Source organism: Podarcis gaigeae (assembly GCF_964106915.1).
Source record: "Podarcis gaigeae genome assembly, chromosome: Z".
Classification (NCBI taxonomy): Eukaryota; Metazoa; Chordata; class Lepidosauria; order Squamata; family Lacertidae; genus Podarcis; species Podarcis gaigeae.
In genome coordinates this window covers 32364893-32384970 of record NC_139691.1, presented here as the reverse complement: position 1 = coordinate 32384970, position 20078 = coordinate 32364893, and the positions used below count along the sequence as shown (strand labels likewise).

General features: G+C 47.6%; 1 protein-coding gene across 5 annotated transcripts in view; it reads left to right on the top strand.

Moving 5' to 3' along the window:
• Positions 1–20078, top strand: part of NHSL2 (NHS like 2) — a 113224-nt gene that overhangs the window by 61797 nt on the left and 31349 nt on the right. The window contains exon 1 of one of the 5 annotated variants that reach the window (XM_083722076.1): positions 454–1400. The exons of 3 other annotated variants lie outside the window; for them this stretch is intronic. In XM_083722076.1, the coding sequence (XP_083578202.1) occupies positions 1358–1400 (43 nt within the window). In that variant the 5' untranslated portion in view covers positions 454–1357. Of the gene's footprint in view, positions 1–453; positions 1401–13045; positions 13222–20078 lie in introns of those variants that run through there. One more of the 5 variants, XM_083722077.1, reaches the window with a different exon arrangement.

Here is a 20078-nt window from a genome sequence, read left to right as displayed (position 1 = left end):
CTATAAGGGTTTCCCAAACAGCATCCATCTGTTTTTTGGACTACAACTCCCATCATGTCTAGCCAGCAGGACCGGTGGTCAGGGATGATAGTCCAAAAACAGCTGGAGAACCCACATTTGGGAACCCTGTAAAACTGATGCTTGTAAGAAGCAACAGGAGATGGCTTTATTGATTGTAGCCACACTTGGTTTGGCTTTTTGGCTGGCCACTTTTCAGTTGTAGACTTGCAGGATCAGCCCAAAGATCCATCAAGATGATTTAAAATAAAGCACGAACTACGTCTTCCTTTGGTGCTGAAGAGCTCAGAATATCCTTCAGAACTGTCAGAAAGGAACCATATGTTACAGTGCATCTCTGTTTCTTCATGTGATGCTGTTGATGATGGTAGCTAAAGTGGGTGCAGCAATGAACAGAATTATTTTTTTACTTTACTGTACCTAGTTGGCCAGTTTCTACACATTCTCCTCTCTATCCTTCATTCAGGCAAGGAGTAGGCATGATCAGAATTCAAGGAAACCTTTCAGCCAGGCAAAGTTGCTCAAGGAGGAGGCAGAACAATATCAGAGATGGGTGTGGCCTAGGACCAGATAAAGAGGCCTGATGTGGCCCTCTAGGCCCAAAGTTCCCCACCCCTGCTTTATAATCTGCAACCAGCAGCCCTCGAGCCAAATCTGCCTTCTAAAGAGATTCTCCTGGTTCCTCAGCCTCCAGCCCTAAGGTGTGTTTAGAAGGAGTAGCAGCTGTGGAAAGCCTCCTTTGCAAGAGGAAAGGGGAGCCAGGCCCACCACCGGGGGAGGGGAAAGCCCTAAAGAGATTATCCTTCTGATCTTAGAGCCATTTTCCTAAAGGTGTGTGAAGTCGAGTAAAGGAAGCATTTCGAAAACAAGGTCCCACTTGGCCTACAAGTCTGTGTGCAAACACAGGCTCATTCTCTCTTTTCCCAGGGCCTTGTCGATAGGAAGGAAGGAGGGACAGGCCTGCGACAATGGGCCAGCGGGAGTTGACTCAAACAGCCAATTCCTGGTGATTTCCTCTCCCTGCCGAGGGGGCCAGAGAAAGTGGGAAAAGGAAGTTCAGCCGAGGAGGGCTGGAGGCAGGCGGATCGCTAGGAACAAAAGGGGCAGCTTCCTAAACTATTTTCAGCCCTGGCATGGCAGGACAATCCGCCTGAAGAAGCAGTCGCCTTGCAGATTTCACCTTGCTGCTGATTTCAGAACTGGACTAGGCCGAAAGACAGCAGGGGTGGGTGGGTGTCTGTTGCACAGACCAGGGTGCTGTGAAGGCATCTGCTTGTGGTGTGGATGCCCCTGTGCGTGCTTTGACACCGCTGGTGCTGCGTGTGGGACCCCAGCACTCATGGAGAGGGCAGGATCCTTGCTTATGTCCTTGCACCGAGCAGGTAAGTAACGCCAGTGGGTGGAAGGGGGTGTAAACGGGAAGGAGCTTTGATGTGCATGGAGCAAGGTGTTGAGTCTTGTTACCTCACCGAATGCAAGGATGGCAGCAACTGCTGCCAAGGGTGTTGCTAGCTTTGCGCTACAGTCGCTATGAATTTGTACCCAGTAGGAAGCTATAGAAGCCCCTTTATCGTTGGCATCCTTCTGTCTCGAGAGACAATGGAGTGTACCTCCAAGGGTGAAGTCAAACCACTGCGAGAGCAGTACCAAAGTGACTTCTCTGGGGTGCAATCCTGGGCAGTGTGTTTGGAGGTCCTGGGCTGCCCAGATGACAATTAGACCCTGCTCCCGGACTAGGTCACAGATGTGTGTTGGGCAAGAGGGGCTAGGTGAAATGACAAGATACATAGCAATCTTCCAAGGCTTTGTTTTGGAGACAACTGCAACACACAGCAGTGTATTGGGTACAAAGGAAGCTGGCTTCTACCCCATCAGGCCATTGGTCTATCTAGCTCAATAATGTCTCCACTGACTGGCAGCAGCTCTCTGGAGTTTCAGACAAGAGTTTTTCCCAGCCCTGCTTTGAGGTGGCAGGAATTGAACCTTAGACTTCCTTCATGCGAAACCGGTGCTTTAACATTTGAGCTATAGTACTTCTCTTTTATTAAGCACATGTGGTAATTTGTGGGTGCAGGTGCAAATTTAGGAAAAAATTACTGTAATTGAACTAGAAATACAGTACATCTTCCGTGAGTGGGTAACCAATTGACCTGTGTTCTTGCTCAGTCTGTAATCCAAGTGTAAGGTCACTGCTCTCCCTTATTATGGCTCATTATTTTTAGACTGAGCTTCGACTGGATAGTCCTTAAAATAGAGGACTGTCCTCTGCAAATAAGACACACTGCATGCTAATACTGTAGAGAGAGAAAACTAATGGGATGTTATTAGTACAAATCTCTTATTTGGTGGGGGAAGGGGGCAAGAGATTTGTGTCTTCCCCAGGCACGCAACTATTTGCATGCATATCTGGTACTAATACATCAACAGTGGCACAAATGCACAAGCTTGTCTGCTTTGTATCTTTTCTCATGCAATAGCAAACTGGGATCTACAAAGCTGCCTTTGTTTTTCTTAAAAAACAAAAATTAAGTTGTTGTGTTATCTATCAGTTTTGGGCAGGGACAGGAAAGGTGGGTGGGAACAATTTGATAGACTTGAATCCCTGACAACATCTCTGCTCTTTTTCTGCAAGAGGACAGAGTAAGACAGGTTGTTTGAAAGATGAGATTATGGGTTTGCAAGGCTAATCAGTGCTGAAGGGGATTTCAGAAAGGAGAGGTGGGTTTTCATGCTTTCCCGGTCAGTGGAAACTTTTTTCAATGGGGTAGGGGACCTCAGGCTCAGGGGCCAAATGGTGCCCCACATACCCCTTTCTGTCCTGCCCTCAGGATTCTCCCCAGAGCATGCTTTAGGCTTCTTTTAAGTGCTTTTGCCTAACCAGTCTTGAACTAATGCCTCTGACCTGTCTGGATGGAGGATGGAGAGGTACTGGGGTAGGGAGGAGGGTTTATAAACCTCTGCCTTCTTATGTTGCTGCAATGTACCCTACTAAACAAAGGTAAGTCATCCTGAGTGTTATATCTACTTTGCCTCTGGCCCTGCCCAACCCTTGCAAATGGCCATATGCCCTCATGAAGCAATGCAACCCTCAAGCTAAAAAGGGTACCCCCCCAGTATTGCATAGTTATTTCTGAAGAATCTTTCCAAGTATATGGGTTGAACAGGTTTGGTGGTGGTAGGGTAACCTGGCACATATGAAGCTGCCTTGTTTATTAAGTGACACCGCTGGGCCACCTTGCCCGGTGGCATCTGCTGTGGTAGCAGCTTTCTCGGCTGTCTGTCAGGAGCCCTGCTCTTCACCTGCTACCTGATCCTGTTTTTAATAGAGAGCTGCTAAAGATTGAACCTAGGATCTTCTTCATGAAAAGTACACACACTGCTACTATAATGTTCAAATGCAGCGGAGACAGCATCAACCCCTCTTAAGTGCTTTCCCCATCCATTTCCTCAAAATGTGAAATGCTTCTTTCTCTTTGCCCAACCTCAGAAACTGTTCAACCTGTTACTTCCAGACTCGGTTTTGCAGGTACAGGTGTGCACCCTCAGGTAATTTTTTTTAAGGGCTGTTGCCAGGTTAAGGAAATCTCAGTTATGGGTATGAGCTAATAAAGGGACGCGGGTAGCGCTGTGGGTTAAACCACAGAGCCTAGAACTTGTCGATCAGAAGGTTGGTGGTTCGAATCCCTCTGACGGGGTGAGCTCCCGTTGCTTGGTCCCTGCTTCTGCCAACCTAGCAGTTCGAAAGCATGCAGTGCAAGTAGATAAATAGGTACCAGTCTGGCGGGAAGGTAAATGGTGTTTCCGTGCGTTGTTCTGGTTTTGCCAGAAGCTGCTTAGTCATGCTGGCCACATGACCCGGAAAAACTGTCTGCGGACAAATGCCGGCTCCCTCGGCCAGTAAAGCGAGATGAGAGCCGCAACCTCAGAGTCATCCGCGACTGGACCCTAACAGTCAGGGGTCCCTTTACCTATGAGCTAATAAAGGAATTAATTGTTTCAGCCATGTTCAAACCTTCACATAAACATCAAGTAGTTAAAAATGTGGGTGGGGTCTCTCTCTCTCTCTCTCTCTCTCTCTCTCTCTCTCTCTCACACACACACACACACACACGCCCCACCTCCAATGATCCCATACACATCAACGCAGCTTGATCAGCTCCTGGCCTTTCCATGTTCAGTGGGACAGCCAGGTCTGCAGGGGGCATTTACTGGCATCCACCTGAGTCCGCCAAAGTGCGAAGAATTCTATGCGCATTCAAGTGAATGCAGCTAAAAGACCCACACAAACTTTCTATGCTCTACATGTGAAAATCAGGGCTGCTGTGCACAGGAACCGACATGCACAGAGATTTTTTTGGGGGGTGTTTGTGTGTGCACCCCTACCCCTACCCCCACCTTTTAACTATTGAATGTTAAGGCAGCATGTTCAAATGTGGATATAATGTGATGGACATGTGCGTTGATTGTAGTAGGCATCACCTTAGAAGATGCATTCCCTCCTGTCATATTTTCTCTTTTATGAGGACACTTTCCAACTGCAGTTTTTATAGGAACTTGAATCTTACAATGTTTTCAAAAATAAAACTAGTTTTAATTGATTAAGAAAACCAATCAGTTACATAAACAGGTTGGGTTAACAGCTTCACGTATTGTAAAATGGTAGAAGCATCTATTTCAATAAGTGCAAATTCCAAAGAATAGCTGCATTTTGCTTCTTGAATTGCTTGAGGTAGTGTGAATTCAGTAGATTCCCCTTTAAATGCATTTCTCCCACATCCCTATGTGCAGAGGAAGAATGAAACGCTCCACTTATCCTTCACCAGCTTGTTCTCTGTCTGCATCATAAGGCTCAGCTATGACTATCTCTTTCCTTGGCACCACAGGACAGCATAATGCCTGATGTTTTTTAAAAGTTCCTGGCGACCTTCAGCATTTTAAGAACATATATGTGACTGAAGGCCTAGGATTTTGCAGCCCTGTAGTATCATTATGCATGATCTTTCCATGCATGAGACCTTCACCATGGTCAGAAGTACTCAAAAGAGTCCAAGGTAGATGGGAGTTTCTTAAAGGTGAACCATTGAAAGCACAAGTGCAACAAGAAAGAAAAGTGAGTGGTATCTAAAGAAAGCAGTGTGCCTGCATAAGGAGCTTACAGATGAGCTGAGATTTAAGAAGGGCATGGATAAGAAAAGGAAGAAAGGGAAAATCATGAAGGAGGAGTATTCAAGAGTATTATTGTGGAGAAGTTGGTAAAACGTGGGCTGGACAATGTAACTGTTAGGTGGATTTGTAGCTGGTTGACTGACTGAACCCAAATGGTTCCTCATCATCCTGGGAAAAGGTGACAAGTCGGGTGCTGCGGGGTTCTGTCCTGGGCCCATTGTTGTTCAATGTGTTTATAAATGATTTGGGTGAAGGATTTGAAGGGATGCTCATCAAATTTGTGGATGAAACCAAATTGGGAGGGCTAGCAAATTCTACAGATGATAGAATCGGGATTCAATATAAGCTTAACATATTGGAGAACTGGGCCAAAACTAACAATATGAATTCAAATAGGGACAAATGTAAGGTTCTACACTTAAGCAGGAATAGCCAGCTGCACAAAACTAAGATAGGGGGGACACTTGGCTTGTGAGTACTACTTGTGAAAAGGTTCTAGGGGTCTTAGTAGAACACTAGCTTAACATGAGTCAACAGTGTGATGCAGCAGCGAAAAGAAAAGAAAAGCTAATGCTATTCTAGGCTGCAACAACAGAAGTATAGTGTCCAGATCAAGGGAAATAATAGCAACACTATTCTGCCTTGGTCAGACCACACCTGGAATACTGTGCCCAGTTCTGGGTGCCACAATTTAAGAAGGATATTGACAAGCTGGAATGTGTGCAGAGGAAGGCAACCAAGATTATCAAAGGCCTGGAAACCAAGCCTTATGAGGAACAGTTGAGGGAGTTGGGTGTACTTAGCCTGGATAAGATGAGACTGAGAGGATATAGGATAGCCATCTTCAAGTATCTAAAGGGCTGTCACATGGAAGATGGAGCAAGCTTGTTTTTTCCTGCCCCAAAGGGTAAGACCCAAACCAATGGATTCAAGATATAAGAAAGTAGATTCCAACTAAACACCAGGAAGAACTTTCTGATGGTAATAACTGTTTGACAGTGGAATGGGGACTCTCCTTCCTTGGAGGTTTTTTTTAGCAGAGGTTAGGTGGCCATCTGTCATGGATGCTCTATTTGATATTCCTGCATTACAGGGGGTTGGAGCAGACCCTTGGGGTCCCTTCCAACTTTACCATTCCGTGATTACATGGCTACCATGCAAACTGTTCAATTGTTACCTTGCAAAACCTCCTTTGCTTTTGCTTTTTTTTGAAAGCAAAATGCTTGTTTTCCACTTCTTTCCTGTGTAGAACAGATGTTATCATAAATCGCTCATCCCACAAGCAAACCTCCCCAAGGGCTGCCATCGTATGTGTGTATAGGTTGGACTTTCCTCCTGAGTAAACATATTCTGCATTGTGCTGTAATTAGGTTCCACTCTCACAAGGCTGGCAAAGGAGACATTCAGGGACCCATACTAGAACAACCTCATTTGCCCTGCCTTCCTACTTAAAATCGTTCCAGGGCGTACTGCTGCATATCAGCTTCATCCTATGTAGTCTCAGTTTGCCCTTATAGAACTCATCAAGGAGGAGGAAGAGGACAAAACTAGGATCATTTGGTTCTGCCTGTCATTGGCTCTGGCTCCACCTACTTCTGGCTTCCCAATAGACCCCCAACTACTACTGCCTGTAGGACTGTTGCTATTCTGTCTGTCTGGGAACAGTGACACCTTTTTTTTCTCCTGAAGCCTACCCTGACCTCTCCCTTGTAGGGATTCCCTGCCTGCTTGTCCCTGGCTGAAGTTGTTGGGAGTGTGGTTGCTGCTTGCTTCCAGCCAGCCTTGCATCACAGGGAGAAGGCAGCATTCCTGGTAATTCCATCAACACCGATGAGGTCATTTAGGCAGGCAGCAGGCTTCACCATGCCATTAAGTTGTCTTTCTATGTCTGATCTCACCTCTCAGACTGGGCCTTCATGGGCCTCTTTACTTCCACTCTGGCTTGTGGGTAATTTCCTTGAATTGTGTGTAGAGGTCAACTGCAAAGGTATCTGGATCAAGGAAGAAAGGAGTTCCCGGGGGACAGGGGTGGTGTTGGAAGGAAGGAAGCAGCTGACCTGATGCCCAGTGAGTCAACCTGTAAGTCACCTTGGGTTGTTTTTGACCAAGGCTACTGGGAAATGTAATAAATCATCATCATGGCTAGGCTAAAGATGTGGCCAGCCTCATGCTCCAGCTCCACATATGAAACTGTGCTATACCATCGGTCCATCTAACTCAGTATTGTCAACACTGACTGGCAGTGGCTCTCCAGGGTTTATCAACCCTACCTGCAGATGCAGAGGATCAAACCCAGGGCTTCAGATGCTCTACCAGTGAGATAATGGTTCCTGCTAGGGCAATGGTTCCCCCAGCCCTCAATCTACCCTAACCTCTTGAAAAGTGCTGGCTCCTTAAGAGAATCTTTGCTGTTCCCTAAGAATTCTTTTCTTTCTGCAGCCTTGCCATGTGATATATCTGGAGGTTTTTTTCTTCCCTCCCTGTTCTTGAGGTCTTGGAGTCATGAGATTCGGAGGGTGTCTCTGAATAAAGCAAGCTGGAAGCTTGCTTGTTTTCTTAGAGGAAAAAAGCTCTGAATAGCTTGCAAGCCTTGTGGCAGATGCCTGCATGCTAGAACAGTAGGGCAGGTGCTGGATTCATTGTGATGGGGGAAAATACGGGGAAATCAGTGCAATTCAGTTGCTATTCATCCCTATAATATAAGGCATGCAGATCAAAGCCTTTGGTTTTTCTTGGGGGTTGGGTGGGGTTTGAGGGAGGGGTGAAGTGGTTCCTTTTTCATTTTCATCTAGAAGGAAAGGGGTGGAGATCTCAGATCAGCCAGAAAAGGCGTTCTGAATAAACGTCCTAGATGCAGTCTCCATGAGGACTGTTGCATTATTTTCCAGGTTATCTTGAATGAAAATTGCAGCCACCTAGCCAGATTGCCAAAACTGATAAAAGGTTTTCAACTAGCTGGAAGCTCTCTGGGGAATGCTAGATGTTGCTATGGAATTAGAACTGCTGGCATGTGTTGCTTGCTTCTGCAGCCCCACGGCTGCCTGCCCAATCAGCCCCCTTGCAAATAGATGGATTACAGATAGGAGACAGAAAACACAATACTTGGGTGTGGTGGAGTGCTCTTGTTCAGGGTGCCCAGCAGCCATGTGTGCCCTTTCCGAGATAATCCATTTCCATTCCCTAACTGACCCCTTCCTGCAGCCAGTCAGCATTCTGAACCTATTCTCAATCCTCATTGGGTTAGTCAAGATTTCCCCCTTACACACACACACACACACACACACACACACACATTGAGCATGGGTGGTGCCGCTTTGACTAAAGCTGGGTACACACCATATATTTACAGCATGCCCTCAGAAAGAATTCTGGGAATTATAGTTTACCCGTACGAACTGTAGTTCCCAGCACCCTAAATAAACTACAGTTCCCAGGATTCTTTGGGCCACTGTGAGAACAGGATGCTGGGCTAGATTCCTGATTCCTCAGGGCTCTTAACTGTAAGAAGAAAATGGCCACATGCAGTGAGAGGGGCAGAGCTGAGAACATCTTGCCCCCCCCCCCCAAACCTGGAACCAGCAGTAGGTCAAAGCATCCGAGAAACAACAGAGCTTGACACTGGTGGAGAAATATACTAGGGGAAGTGTTGAGGGGGGCAGGAATGTGCTTTAAATATGTGGTGTGTCTGCAGCCTATGTAAGAACTGGCACTCAGAGAACAAGCTTGCTATTGCTATATGCTGGCCTTTGCCACCCTGGTGTTTTGGACTACAACTCCCACAAGCTGGCTGGGATGGACGGGAGTTGTGTTCCAAACCATCCAGAGGACACTAGGTTAGTGATAATAAAGACACCACAAATCAAGCAGAAAGTTTTAAAATGCTCAGAATGAAATGGTTTGCTTTGCTCAAAATGAAACGGAGCCGGGAGGAGGCAGTATGATTTTGCGCATGGGGCAGAAGGGACTGTTAACACAGCACTCCTGGTTTTTAAAAGAGGTGCGGAGGAGCCTGGCAATTGCCTTGATTCTGAGCAGCACCCTCTTTCACGTTGCGAAGGGAGAAATCAAGCCAGGCACATGGCATTCATGACACGCTGAAGGCTCATGATGTCATTGGAGCTTGTTGCCATTGGCTGAACAATGATCCTGAGGGCAGGAGGATGGGTTCCTTAGCAACCTGCTTTCAGAGCAGCTTCACCCTGTTGTGGGTGTCACAGGAGGTCTGTTCTGCAGGGGCAGGCTGGCACACGACAGCTGTGCTCTGTGCCCCTCCAGGTTGTGTGCCTGGGCACGGCGCCATCCTGTCGTGTCCCTTTAGGTGCCTCACTCTCAGCCGTTCCACTCGTCCGTCGGAGCTGTGGTTTGCCACCACAGCCAGCAGGTGGAACTTATGCGCCTCTCAGACAGGCTATTAGCAAGCTCTTTGGCCACCTGCCCTGGCTGAGCTCTGGAGCAGCACATGGTGTGCTCAAATGATGCTGTGCATCTCCCACGCTCTGCGGGGCTGGACTGCAGGCCTGTGAGGGCCGCACACATATGCACACATGCACAGGAGCGCACACTTCCTGCTAGTGAACTGGCCGTGTGTGTGCGCGCGCACTGTTCCACCCTGTACTTCTGTAGAAAGATCTTTAGCCAGGTCCATTAAAAGGAAATGTTCTTTGGAAGGGATTCCCCCTCCCTTTGTTTTCCAGTTATTTCTTGTTCAGTTTATTCTGAGAGTGCTGGTGTGGTGGTTCCTGCCCCACCACCACACTTCCCCTTGTCTTTTATCCACCAACATCAAATTCTGTTCTTTTTCAGATGCTTTGACCTTCTGGGATTAGCCTAGTGCTGGGTTTTTCCGTTTTGGAGGGGAACCTTGGGCAAGTTGATCTCAGTGGGCTCAGTCTTACTGATTGTGGCCTCTTTCTTCTGCCACATAAGAACATAGGAGCCCTTCTGGGTCAGATGAAATGGCCCACCTGGTCCAGCATCTTGTTCTCACGGTGGCCAACCAGATGCCCATGGGAAGCCTGAAAGCAGGACCTCAGCAGAACAGCTTAGAATCTTGGAATTTTAGACTTGGGAGGGACCACAAGAGTCATAGCTCACCTAGTCCAACTCCCTACAATGCAGGAATGTTTTGCCCAGCATGGGACTTGAACCAGTGACCCTAAGGTTAAGAATCTTCATGCTCTACCTTCATCTCAGCCCTTGTGATTCCCAGCTACTGGCTATTGCTGACTGCCAACCTAGCAGTTCAAAACACATCAAAGTGCAAGCAGATAAATAGGTACCGCTCTGGCGGGAAGGTAAACGGCGTTTCCGTGCGCTGCTCTGGTTCTCCAGAAGCGGCTTAGTCATGCTGGCCACATGACCCGGAAGCTGTACGCCGGCTCCCTCGGCCACTAAAGCAAGATGAGCGCCGCAACCCCAGAGTCGGTCACGACTGGACCTAATGGTCAGGGGTTCCTTTACCTTTACCTTTAGCTAGTCCCTTGTCTCTCCTCTGGGCCTGATTCACTTCAACTCTTAGAAGGAGCCAATGAGATGTAGAAGAGGGTTAATGCTCCATCTTCTTGCTCCTCCAACTGTTTGCTCACTCACAGAGGGCAGGTGAGCAAGCAATCAAGCAGTGCCAGGAGGCAGAGTGTATAGCTCAGTGGTCAGAGCATATCCTTCGAAGATCCCAGGTTCAATCCCTGGCATCTCCAGGAAGGACCTTGTGTTTTTGCTTAGCTGGGAAGTGTCCTTGAGCTCTGCTTCTCACTGGTCTGGGTGGAGCATAGAGCATGTCTATAAATGCAAAATTTCTATTCATCATTCTAACCACTTTTAACTCTGGGGCTGAAAAAAGGTTCACCACCAGTGAGCTAGATGGACTGTTTCCTTTACTTGTTACAAGGCCACTTCCTCTGTTCCTAAGGAGGAAGAGGGGCAAAGTTAGAGGGCATAGAAATTGAAAGTGGGTAATAGGTGACCTCTTTTTACTATGCAGCAGAAAATTCAGGATGGCTCCAGGGCCAATCAGACCGGGGTGGGGGTGGGGGTGGGGGTGGGGATAGTCATTTGTCCTGGACCTCAAACTCAAAAGGAGACAAGCTTTAGATTCAGTTACTTGCTAATTTATTGGCATTTAACAAGTTTAGCAGCTTGTTTTTATGTACATTGGACCAAAATAGTGGCATACACTCCCAGAACTGCAAATATAAGCAAATAAGGGAAAGTGGCTTGTTATGGGGGTGGTGGTTGTTTTTTGGTTGATGGATATAGATTTCCTCAAATGAAAGAGTTAAGAATGTTCATTACTATTAATAATTAAAAATTATGACACAAGAAGCAGTCCGTGATGAATGTGTACTCTTGGATCAGCTGGATTATATAAACAAACTGTACATGTGTGTGTGATCTTCCTCCCCCAGCCACCACCTGTGGGGGCTACCAAAGCATCACCTTGCCCTCAAGGAAGATCTAGTTTTCAATAGGTATCTTCCCACACCCGTTGTAGCATCTATCGGCAGTTTTATTATATACTTTATGCTTTTTCTTTTAATATTCCTGTGTAAATTGCTTTGTGGGGTTTGCCAAGGACAAGTGGGCTTCCCTCCATCAGACGCCTTCCTTCCCCTACCTGCCTTCTTACTTAAAACCAGTCTCAAGCCATGGTTCTGTAGGGGAGAGCAAGGGAGGCATTCCACCCTTTCCCTCAGCAGCTGCAGAGTGTTTACTCTGGAGGTGGTGGAAGACTCACTCTAAATAGTACAGAAACCTGCAGGGCTTCCACTTCGGGCTGGCCCCAGAAGATGGAAAACATGGGCCTTTTCCATCAGCCCCAAGTCCAGCACAGGGGTTGCCACCCCAAGGGTGCTATCATAGAATCATAGAGTTGGAAGGGACCCCAGAGGTCCTCTCGTCCAACCCCCTGCAATGTAGACATCCTGCGCACAGCCAAACCACCCTTGTACAGAATATCCAAGAAGATCAATGGCAGCCTTGGGTAATTCTGTTGTATGTCCTGCTTTTTCCAGGTGCGGGGTCCCCTCTGAGAATGCCATGCCAGAGAGCTCCCAAGTTCCTGGAGGAGGGTGGTCACTTACCAGTCGCCAAAAAGAGAAGGCACAGCTTTGCATAAAATTGGCATGGATTGCACAAGCTGGGGCTGATGGGAGTTGTAGTCTAAAACATCTGGACAGCACCACAAAGGCTACTCCTGATCTAGGGCTAATTGCTGACAGCTTTCCTAGGCAGGCCTTGCTGTCAGGCTGCAGTGGTTGCTCTAGCCAAGAAATGTCCTTATCAGAGGGCCATGCTCTGTGTGTACAGCCCTTCCTGGATGGAGGAAGTCCTGGGTCTTGTCAACCCTTGCACTGCCTTGAGCTCCATAACGGAGGAGAGATGAGAGATGAATGTACTAAGTTAAACAAATTAAAACACCAAAAACAAGGCAGCTCAGCGCTTTCCTAGCAGAATGGGATTAAATGTGGGTAGCTAGAGGTGCTTGATCAGCTAAAATCCTATAGACATTGAGTTTACTCCCTTCTGCTTAATGGGCAGAGTTTTCGTGTTTTTTAAATGGTTTTATAATGAGCAGAAATCAACAGGTGAATGATTTGTCATCCCTGCAGCTCCGTTCCAATAAAACTTTCACCCGATGATTTCCGCTTGCTTTATGACTACTCAGTGTAGAAACAAAGTCCTTTAAAAAGAGAGAGAGAGAAGGAGAAAAAGTGGTGATCTACCATAGCTCACTTCTCCCCTTGTGTATTATCAGAATTGCCCCTTTCTCCCCACAGTTCCCATTTCACAAGCTATTTTTGTAACATTGCGGTTAGCTCATGTAGGGCATATGGTCTATCTGAGGGTGGGGTTCACTTCTACCAGCTGCAGCCCCAGCTGAAGAGCTTCTGGAAGGGAACTTGTAGCTGACAGACATGCAAGCTCTAGGGCACTGGGGTCTGTTCCCATCCCATCCTGCTGGACAGTAAGTGCTTGTGGTCAGAAGAACAGGGACGGAAGACAGAGGACTGCAGAGATCTGGACTCCTTCTGCACCAAGGTCTGTTCTATTGCTGGGGTTGGGGGTAGAGAACGTAGGAAGGTGTCATGTGCTAGACCAAACTAATTTAGCTGTCTAGCGAAGTGTTGTTCACTCTGACTGACAACAACACTCCCGCTTCTTGGGCAGAGGGTCTTCCCTATTACCTGCAGCCTTGTCCACGTTTAACTGGAGATGCTTAAGGATAGCTCGGTTGGTAGAGCATGAGACGCTTAATCTCAAGGTTGTGGGTTCGAGCTCCACGTTGGGCAAAAGAGTCCTGTGTTGCAGGGGGTTGGATGAGATGACCCTCATGTTCCCTTCCAACTCTACAATTTCTGTGATTCTATGAGCTCATCCTAAGGCCATCTGCATGGAAGCACTAATTGTCACCAAGTACCTCTTGAGAGCTGAAAACCCTACTTGATTTGTGAGATCTGCCAGTGCTTTTATTTTCCTTAGCTTGCTGCAAGGTGAGGAGGATTGCATTTCGATTGGAGCAGTGGCAGCTGTGGGAAAGTGTGTGTATAATAATTTTCCCTGTGATGCTTTTGTCATTGTTTCCTCACCTCCCAGTAAGCTGCTGTTAGCACCACAGGGGGTTGCCTGAATCCAGGCTTGATATAGACAACTGCTTTCTTATGCCCTCCACCCAGCAAAAGGCAATTCAGATCAGGACACAAGCACAAGAAGGAATACCGCCTCTCTCCCAGTTCCATGATAGAATTCAGAGCCCACGCTCCCCATGCTCCCCATGCAGCGGCTTCAAAATAAGCAACTCTCCTGCAAAAAAGCAGGAAGTGCAGTCATAAATCTTCAACTCTATGTCCATTTTGGCTGAGATAGTAGGTGTCGGATGATGCTGAGGATTTTGATGGGTGGATGAATGGGTTACTAATGCTATTTAAGATTTGCCTATATTTGGGAAGGGCCACAGCTCAGTGGGGGAGACCACTTGCTTTGCCTGCAGAAGGTCCTGGTTCAAGCCCCAGCATCTCCTGGTTCAGGTAGGAATTTCGCCTCCCTGAAACCCTAGAGAGTCTCCCACGAAGAATCCTGGGAATTGGAGTTTTTAAGGGTGCTGAGAATAACAATTGTATGATTACTTTTCTTAACGAACTACAGTTCCCAGGATTCTTTGGAGAAGACATGGCAGTTAAAGTGTTTTAAGGGTGCTTCAAATGTAAAAGTGTGGATGTGACCTGACTCTGGAAACAAGTTCAGGGCTATCCTGCACTCCTGACTGCTGGCAGGAATCATCTTTTCCACCACTGACTCGGTGCTGGTGTTTTGTTGGTCTTCTTCCAGCCTGTAGCCCTTTCTCTGTTCCTCCACACACACCCAGCTTCCCCTCCTTTTCCCAGCCACAAAACCCTCCTTAGGTCAGAGATGCTGCCCATGGCAGGGCTATTGGGAAATGTAGTCCTAAAATTCCAGAGCCTAGCAATTGAAGCATCCCATATGCCACAAATGAGGAGCCAGTGGCTGTCCAGATGCAGATGTTATTGGACTGCAGTTCCCACCATCCCTTCCCAGCGTAGCTGTGGCTGATGGGAGTTGTAGTCCAATAACATATGGAGGGTCACAGATTCCCCTGTTCCTGTCTTCTGCAAATGGGCTTTTGATTTTTATTCTTACCTTTTGGGCCCTGCCTCCTGCCTCCTCCTGCCTGCAGCAGCCAACTGAAATTCAGGCCCAAAGGGAGAGAAATCCCACTTTATGTCCTCTGGTAGTGGAATGACGAAGGGTTGGCTTATTCCTGGGCTAGCTTTGAATCCCACACTAACTGATCTACTGAGCAGGTGTCCTCTTAAATTACACGCAAGGGGCAAATCCCAATTCCTCATTATTACCGAGATCCAGAATGCCCCCAGCAACCAAGCAGCAATAATGCACAGATGTGATGGTCAAAGTTGATGCTTCCACAGCTGCCTTCAAAAGCATTTGTACTGTCAGGTCTATCTGTATAAGTCAATGTCTAGAGTGACAGTTGCCTGCTTGGTACCTGCTTCCCCCTCTGTTGTTGTTGTTGTTGTTGTTGTTGTTGTTGTTGTTGTTGTTTTAAACGGGCACGATTAAACAACAGAAACATTTGCTTGCTCCCATTTGAGCAGAGATCCAGCCAAAGGGCTCTTCTACTGCCTCCCAGAAGAGGCTCTGGGCAGCTTTCTTTCTCTGATACATCCCAGCTGCTACTCAGGTAGAGCCTCTGGTGCAATTCACAGAGGAAAAGTTTCAAAAGACCCTTGGGCTGTGTCTCGGAGCAACTAACGGGAGGTTCTGTCAAAGCATATGTTGCTCTTGAAATGGAGGAGGTGGTTAAAGAGTCCCTTGGCTGTATCTCCAGTCAAGTGGGAGTGAGTAATTGTGTGGAAAGCTGTGTTACTGGCCCCTTCAGGCTTTCATCCATCCAAAGCATGGCTATTGCGTTGATAGGAATGCGGACTGTATACACGCAGGAAGAAAAGGACTAAGTTCCTTGGGGGCCAGGTGCTACGGTAGGAGCCAAGCCCCAGCAAATCAGCTGGGTAGGATGGATTGAATTATCAGGCTGCTAGTTGCCTATTACTCCAGGGAAGAGAGGATGATGAGTTAGGGGATATCTACATGTGGGAGGGGACACGGGTGGCGCTGTGGGTTAAACCACAGAGCCTAGGACTTGCTGATCAGAGGTTGGCGGTTCGAATCCCTGCAATGGGGTGAGCTCCCATTGCTTGGTTCCTGCTCCTGCCAACCTAGCAGTTCGAAAGCACGTCAAAGTGCAAGTAGATAAATAGGTACCGCTCCGGCGGAAAGGTAAACGGCGTTTCCGTGCGCTGCTCTGGTTCGTCAGAAGTGGCTTAGTCATGCTGGGCACATGACCCAGAAGCTGCATGCCGGCTCCCTCGGCCAGTAAAGCGAGATGAGCGCCGCAACCCCAGAGTCGGTCACGACTGGACCTAATGGTCAGGGGTCCCTTTACCTTTACATGTGGGAGAGAGGATGCATGGATGGCGTGCATGCTAATATGCGTGAATGAGAGAGAGAGAGAAAAGGGGTGTCTCTGCCCACTATTCGTGTTGGCCCCTCCTACTGTCATCATGCACACCCAAAGGAGATAGACCCATAGTCTATCTCAGGTGGGGAACCTCCTGCTTAGGGGATTTAGCCCACCAGGCCGTTTCCCCTAAACCTTGCCTGCTTGCTGCATACCTCACATCATATGCAACACTAGGTGTGATGGGACAGGTTGAGTTGTAGCTGGATCAGGTGCCCACACAACTGATGTCTGCAAAAAAATAATAATAACAAGGTTGAACTCCCTGCGCATCAGCTGACGGGCAGGGGGTTCTGTCCTGCCTCCATCCCTGTGGGCCAACTCTGACAGGCAGCAGGACCATCCACCTGTCGCCAACTGCCATCATAATGACATCCTGTCGGGAGTTAAAGATCTGGTCTGCCAGGCCAAAAAGGTTTTCCCACCCCTGCAGTCTCTCAAGACCACAAACACTTCAAGAATTGCGCAGATCAGATGAGTCATCCTGCCTCTCTTTTGTGTTAGCACCCAATGTTCTCAAGCCAAAGTTCTTGATGACATGGGAATAAAAGCCCTGTGGTTTTTTTGTGTGTTTTTTCCCCTTCTCCCACTCTTCAAAAAAATTGAAAATGGTCCCATAATTGCTGGAGGTGGTTCTGAAATCTAGGTATGGGGCTTGCTTGTTATATGCCTGTGGCTAAACCGCTGGAGCAGGGGCCGGCTATACCATGAGGCAGAGTGAGGCAAGCTTCTTTAGGCAGCAAATGCTGAGGGGTCGGACATGGGCAAAGCTGGCCTATGCTGTAGCTCCTTAGCTAGCCTGCTGCCCCCAGATGTTGTTGAACTACAACTCCCATCACCCCTAGCTAGCAAGGCCAGAGCTCAGGGATGATGGGAGTTGTAGTCCAACAACATCTGGGGACCCACAGGTTGAGAACCGCTGCTCCAAATGGTCATACCCAGTTGAGTTGTCTCTTTTTCTTTATTTCTTCCCTGCATCCTGTTCTCATAGTTGCTAACCAGGACATGAGCACCTTCCCTGCTTGAGATCCCAGAAACTGGTATTCAGAGGCATATTGCTTCTAATATTTATTCCCCCTCCATTGTCAGTGGATCCATGCCTTTGAATATCAGTTGCTTGGGAATCACATGTGAGGAGAGTCCTACTGTGCTCTGATTTTGCTTTGCAGGCTTCCCTTGGATGTCTTGTTGGCCACCATGAGAACAGAACACTGGATTAGGTGGGTCTTTGCAGGATTTTTAAAAAATAGAATTGTAGAGTTGGGAAGGGCACGTGAGGATCATCTAGTCCAACCTGCCTGCAATGCAGGAATATGCAGTTGTCCCATACAGGGATCGAACCTACGACCTTGGCGTTATCAGCACCACGCTCCAAACATCTGAGCTATCCAGTGTTCTTACTGAAAGCAGGAGCAAGAGAGCTTTCCCTAGCATGTGGTTTCAGTGATGGGGACAGCTTCATATGTTGGATTTCTGCCTGTTACATAGCTGTTCTGGATGTTTTGCCATCAAGAAGGTAGCACACACACACCCATGCTTCAAAACAGGTTGCGGTCCCTCTGCCTGTTCAACAATCTCAATCGAGGCTGCATTCCTCCACTTAGCCCTATAGACAATGCTGACCTCCCCCAAGTGCCCTTCTCGATTGGACTCTGTTGCTTTTGTCTCATTATTCTGAGATTCTTAGAACCTGGTGTGGACAAGACATTCTGTATCCATGGATACCGTAATGTTCTCTTCTTCTAGCAAGAACAGGAATATCCATCTTGAGTTGACAGATTTCATATAGTTGTTTGCCAAGGCACAGTGCATCTGCTGCAAGGTGCTCTGGGATATGCTGAGCAAACCTCCAGATGGTGTCTGTTAGCATAAGCAAGGGGCATGCCTGGGGAGAGGGGTGCTTGACCTTTCACTGGTTGCCCAAAAAACAGCTGTTTGAATCAAACAGTAACCTTAAAAGTTGCAAAGGGGCAGCTTACTTATTTAGCAGGGTATTTCTACTGTACTTCTGACGAGCAGTGGCTCTCCAGGATTTCAGGCAGGAATATGCCTGCCCAATCCTTTATTAACTGTAGGTTCCAGAAATCGAAAAATGGGACCTTTTGCATGGAAAGCCTGCACTCTCCCACTGGGTTATAGTCCTTGCTGCACATTTCAAAAGAGTGTTGGTGGTGGTGTGGCAAGCAATGCACTGGTGAGATTTGTTTGCCATTTCTGATGCTTTTTTTTGGCGCAATACCTGGTAAGTTTTGGATGCCACACTGAAAACTCCTGCTGTCCATGATTCACAAAACATTAGGGTACAGCAGGGATGGGGAAATCTGTGGTCCTCTTGATGTTACTGGACTACAGGTCCCCATAATCCTGGACCTTTGACCATTCTAGCTGGGTTGGATGATGGGTGTTGTAGTCTACTGACTTCAAGAGGGCCACAGGTTAGAGTTTCTAGCTTTGGAGTCGTTCTTGCAGCACAACCACTGATGGACTTTAACACCCCAGGTGAAAAATGTATGCATATTGCAGAATTTGGAACAGTCATAACACAGAGATTCAGACCCCCACCCCATTGTGTTAAATCCCACAGGCTTTAAGTTCCGTGGGTGCATCTGTGTCTCTGAACTTTCATCTTCTGTTCAGGTTTGGGCTCTGTTTGTGCATGAGGCTTGGGCTCCTTTCGGACCTTCCAGTATTGGGGGGGGGGGATGTAGGCAAGAGTATTCAGTGACGAATCTGCTCCTGCGTACCTCCCTCTGTTGGCATGGCAACAAGTCAAATTATTTAAAAGGGGGGAAGTCTTCCATTATGTCAGGTTGCTATGGCAACCTGAATTCAAACGGCAAGTGGGCGCAGGAGGCAGAACATTTCCTTCTGGACTGCAAGTTGGTGAAAACCCCGTTGTTCCAATAGCCTTTCAGTGTGGGGGCAGGTAACCCCCCCCCCCAGTACATTCCTGTAATGGAAACAAAGGGATGTGGAACCGGAGATAATGGGTGATAATAATACTGTGCATATGGGTGCTGTAAGAGAAATTGGGGAGACCATGGCCCAATTTATATAACCTGTTCTAATGTCCGAATTTGGTGCGCAAGCCTTTGAAGGTGGCAAAGCCCTGCTGTGGAAGGAGGTTGGCAACCTTAGATCAAATTCTTCCAGCCTTTGTTTCCCTTTCTTTGGTTCCCAGACATTTTTGCAGGAAATGTGGGGGTATTGCAGACATGACAGTGCTAGAGTAGGACAGGGAGGCCTGTGTCCACTCTCTTACATGGTCATAGAATTATAGAGCTTGAGAGATTTCGAAGGCTATAGCTCAGTTGGTAGAGCATGAGACTCCTATTAATCTCAGGGTTGCGGTTTCAAGCCCCACGTTGGGCCAAAAGAGTCCTGCATCGCAAGGGGTTGGACTTAATTATATTTGCAGCCCCTTCCAATCTCTGACTCTATCCTCACCTCTGCTCAGTGCAAGAGCCATCCCCAAAATATGGCTGCCCAGCTTCTGCTTGAAGACCTCTGGCGAGGGAAAGCCTAGCCACTGCTCTAGGCAATTGGTCTTAACTTCACTTGCTACCAAGGTGTATTTCCTGAGGCTCAATCAACCACTACTTCCCAGTGACTTCAGCTCGTTAGATCCAGACTCACTTACATTTAAAGTGCATTGCTTCTCCCAATGAGTCTTGGAAACTAGATTGTGAAGGGTGGTGGGAATTGTAGCTCTGGGAGGGGTGAACTACAGCTCCCAAGATTCTCTGGTCAGGGAGCTGTATGCTTTAAATGTGGTTGTGAGCCTAGTCTTGCCCTCCAGGGCATCCAAGAATAGGTCTTTGCCCACTTTTATGTGACGGCG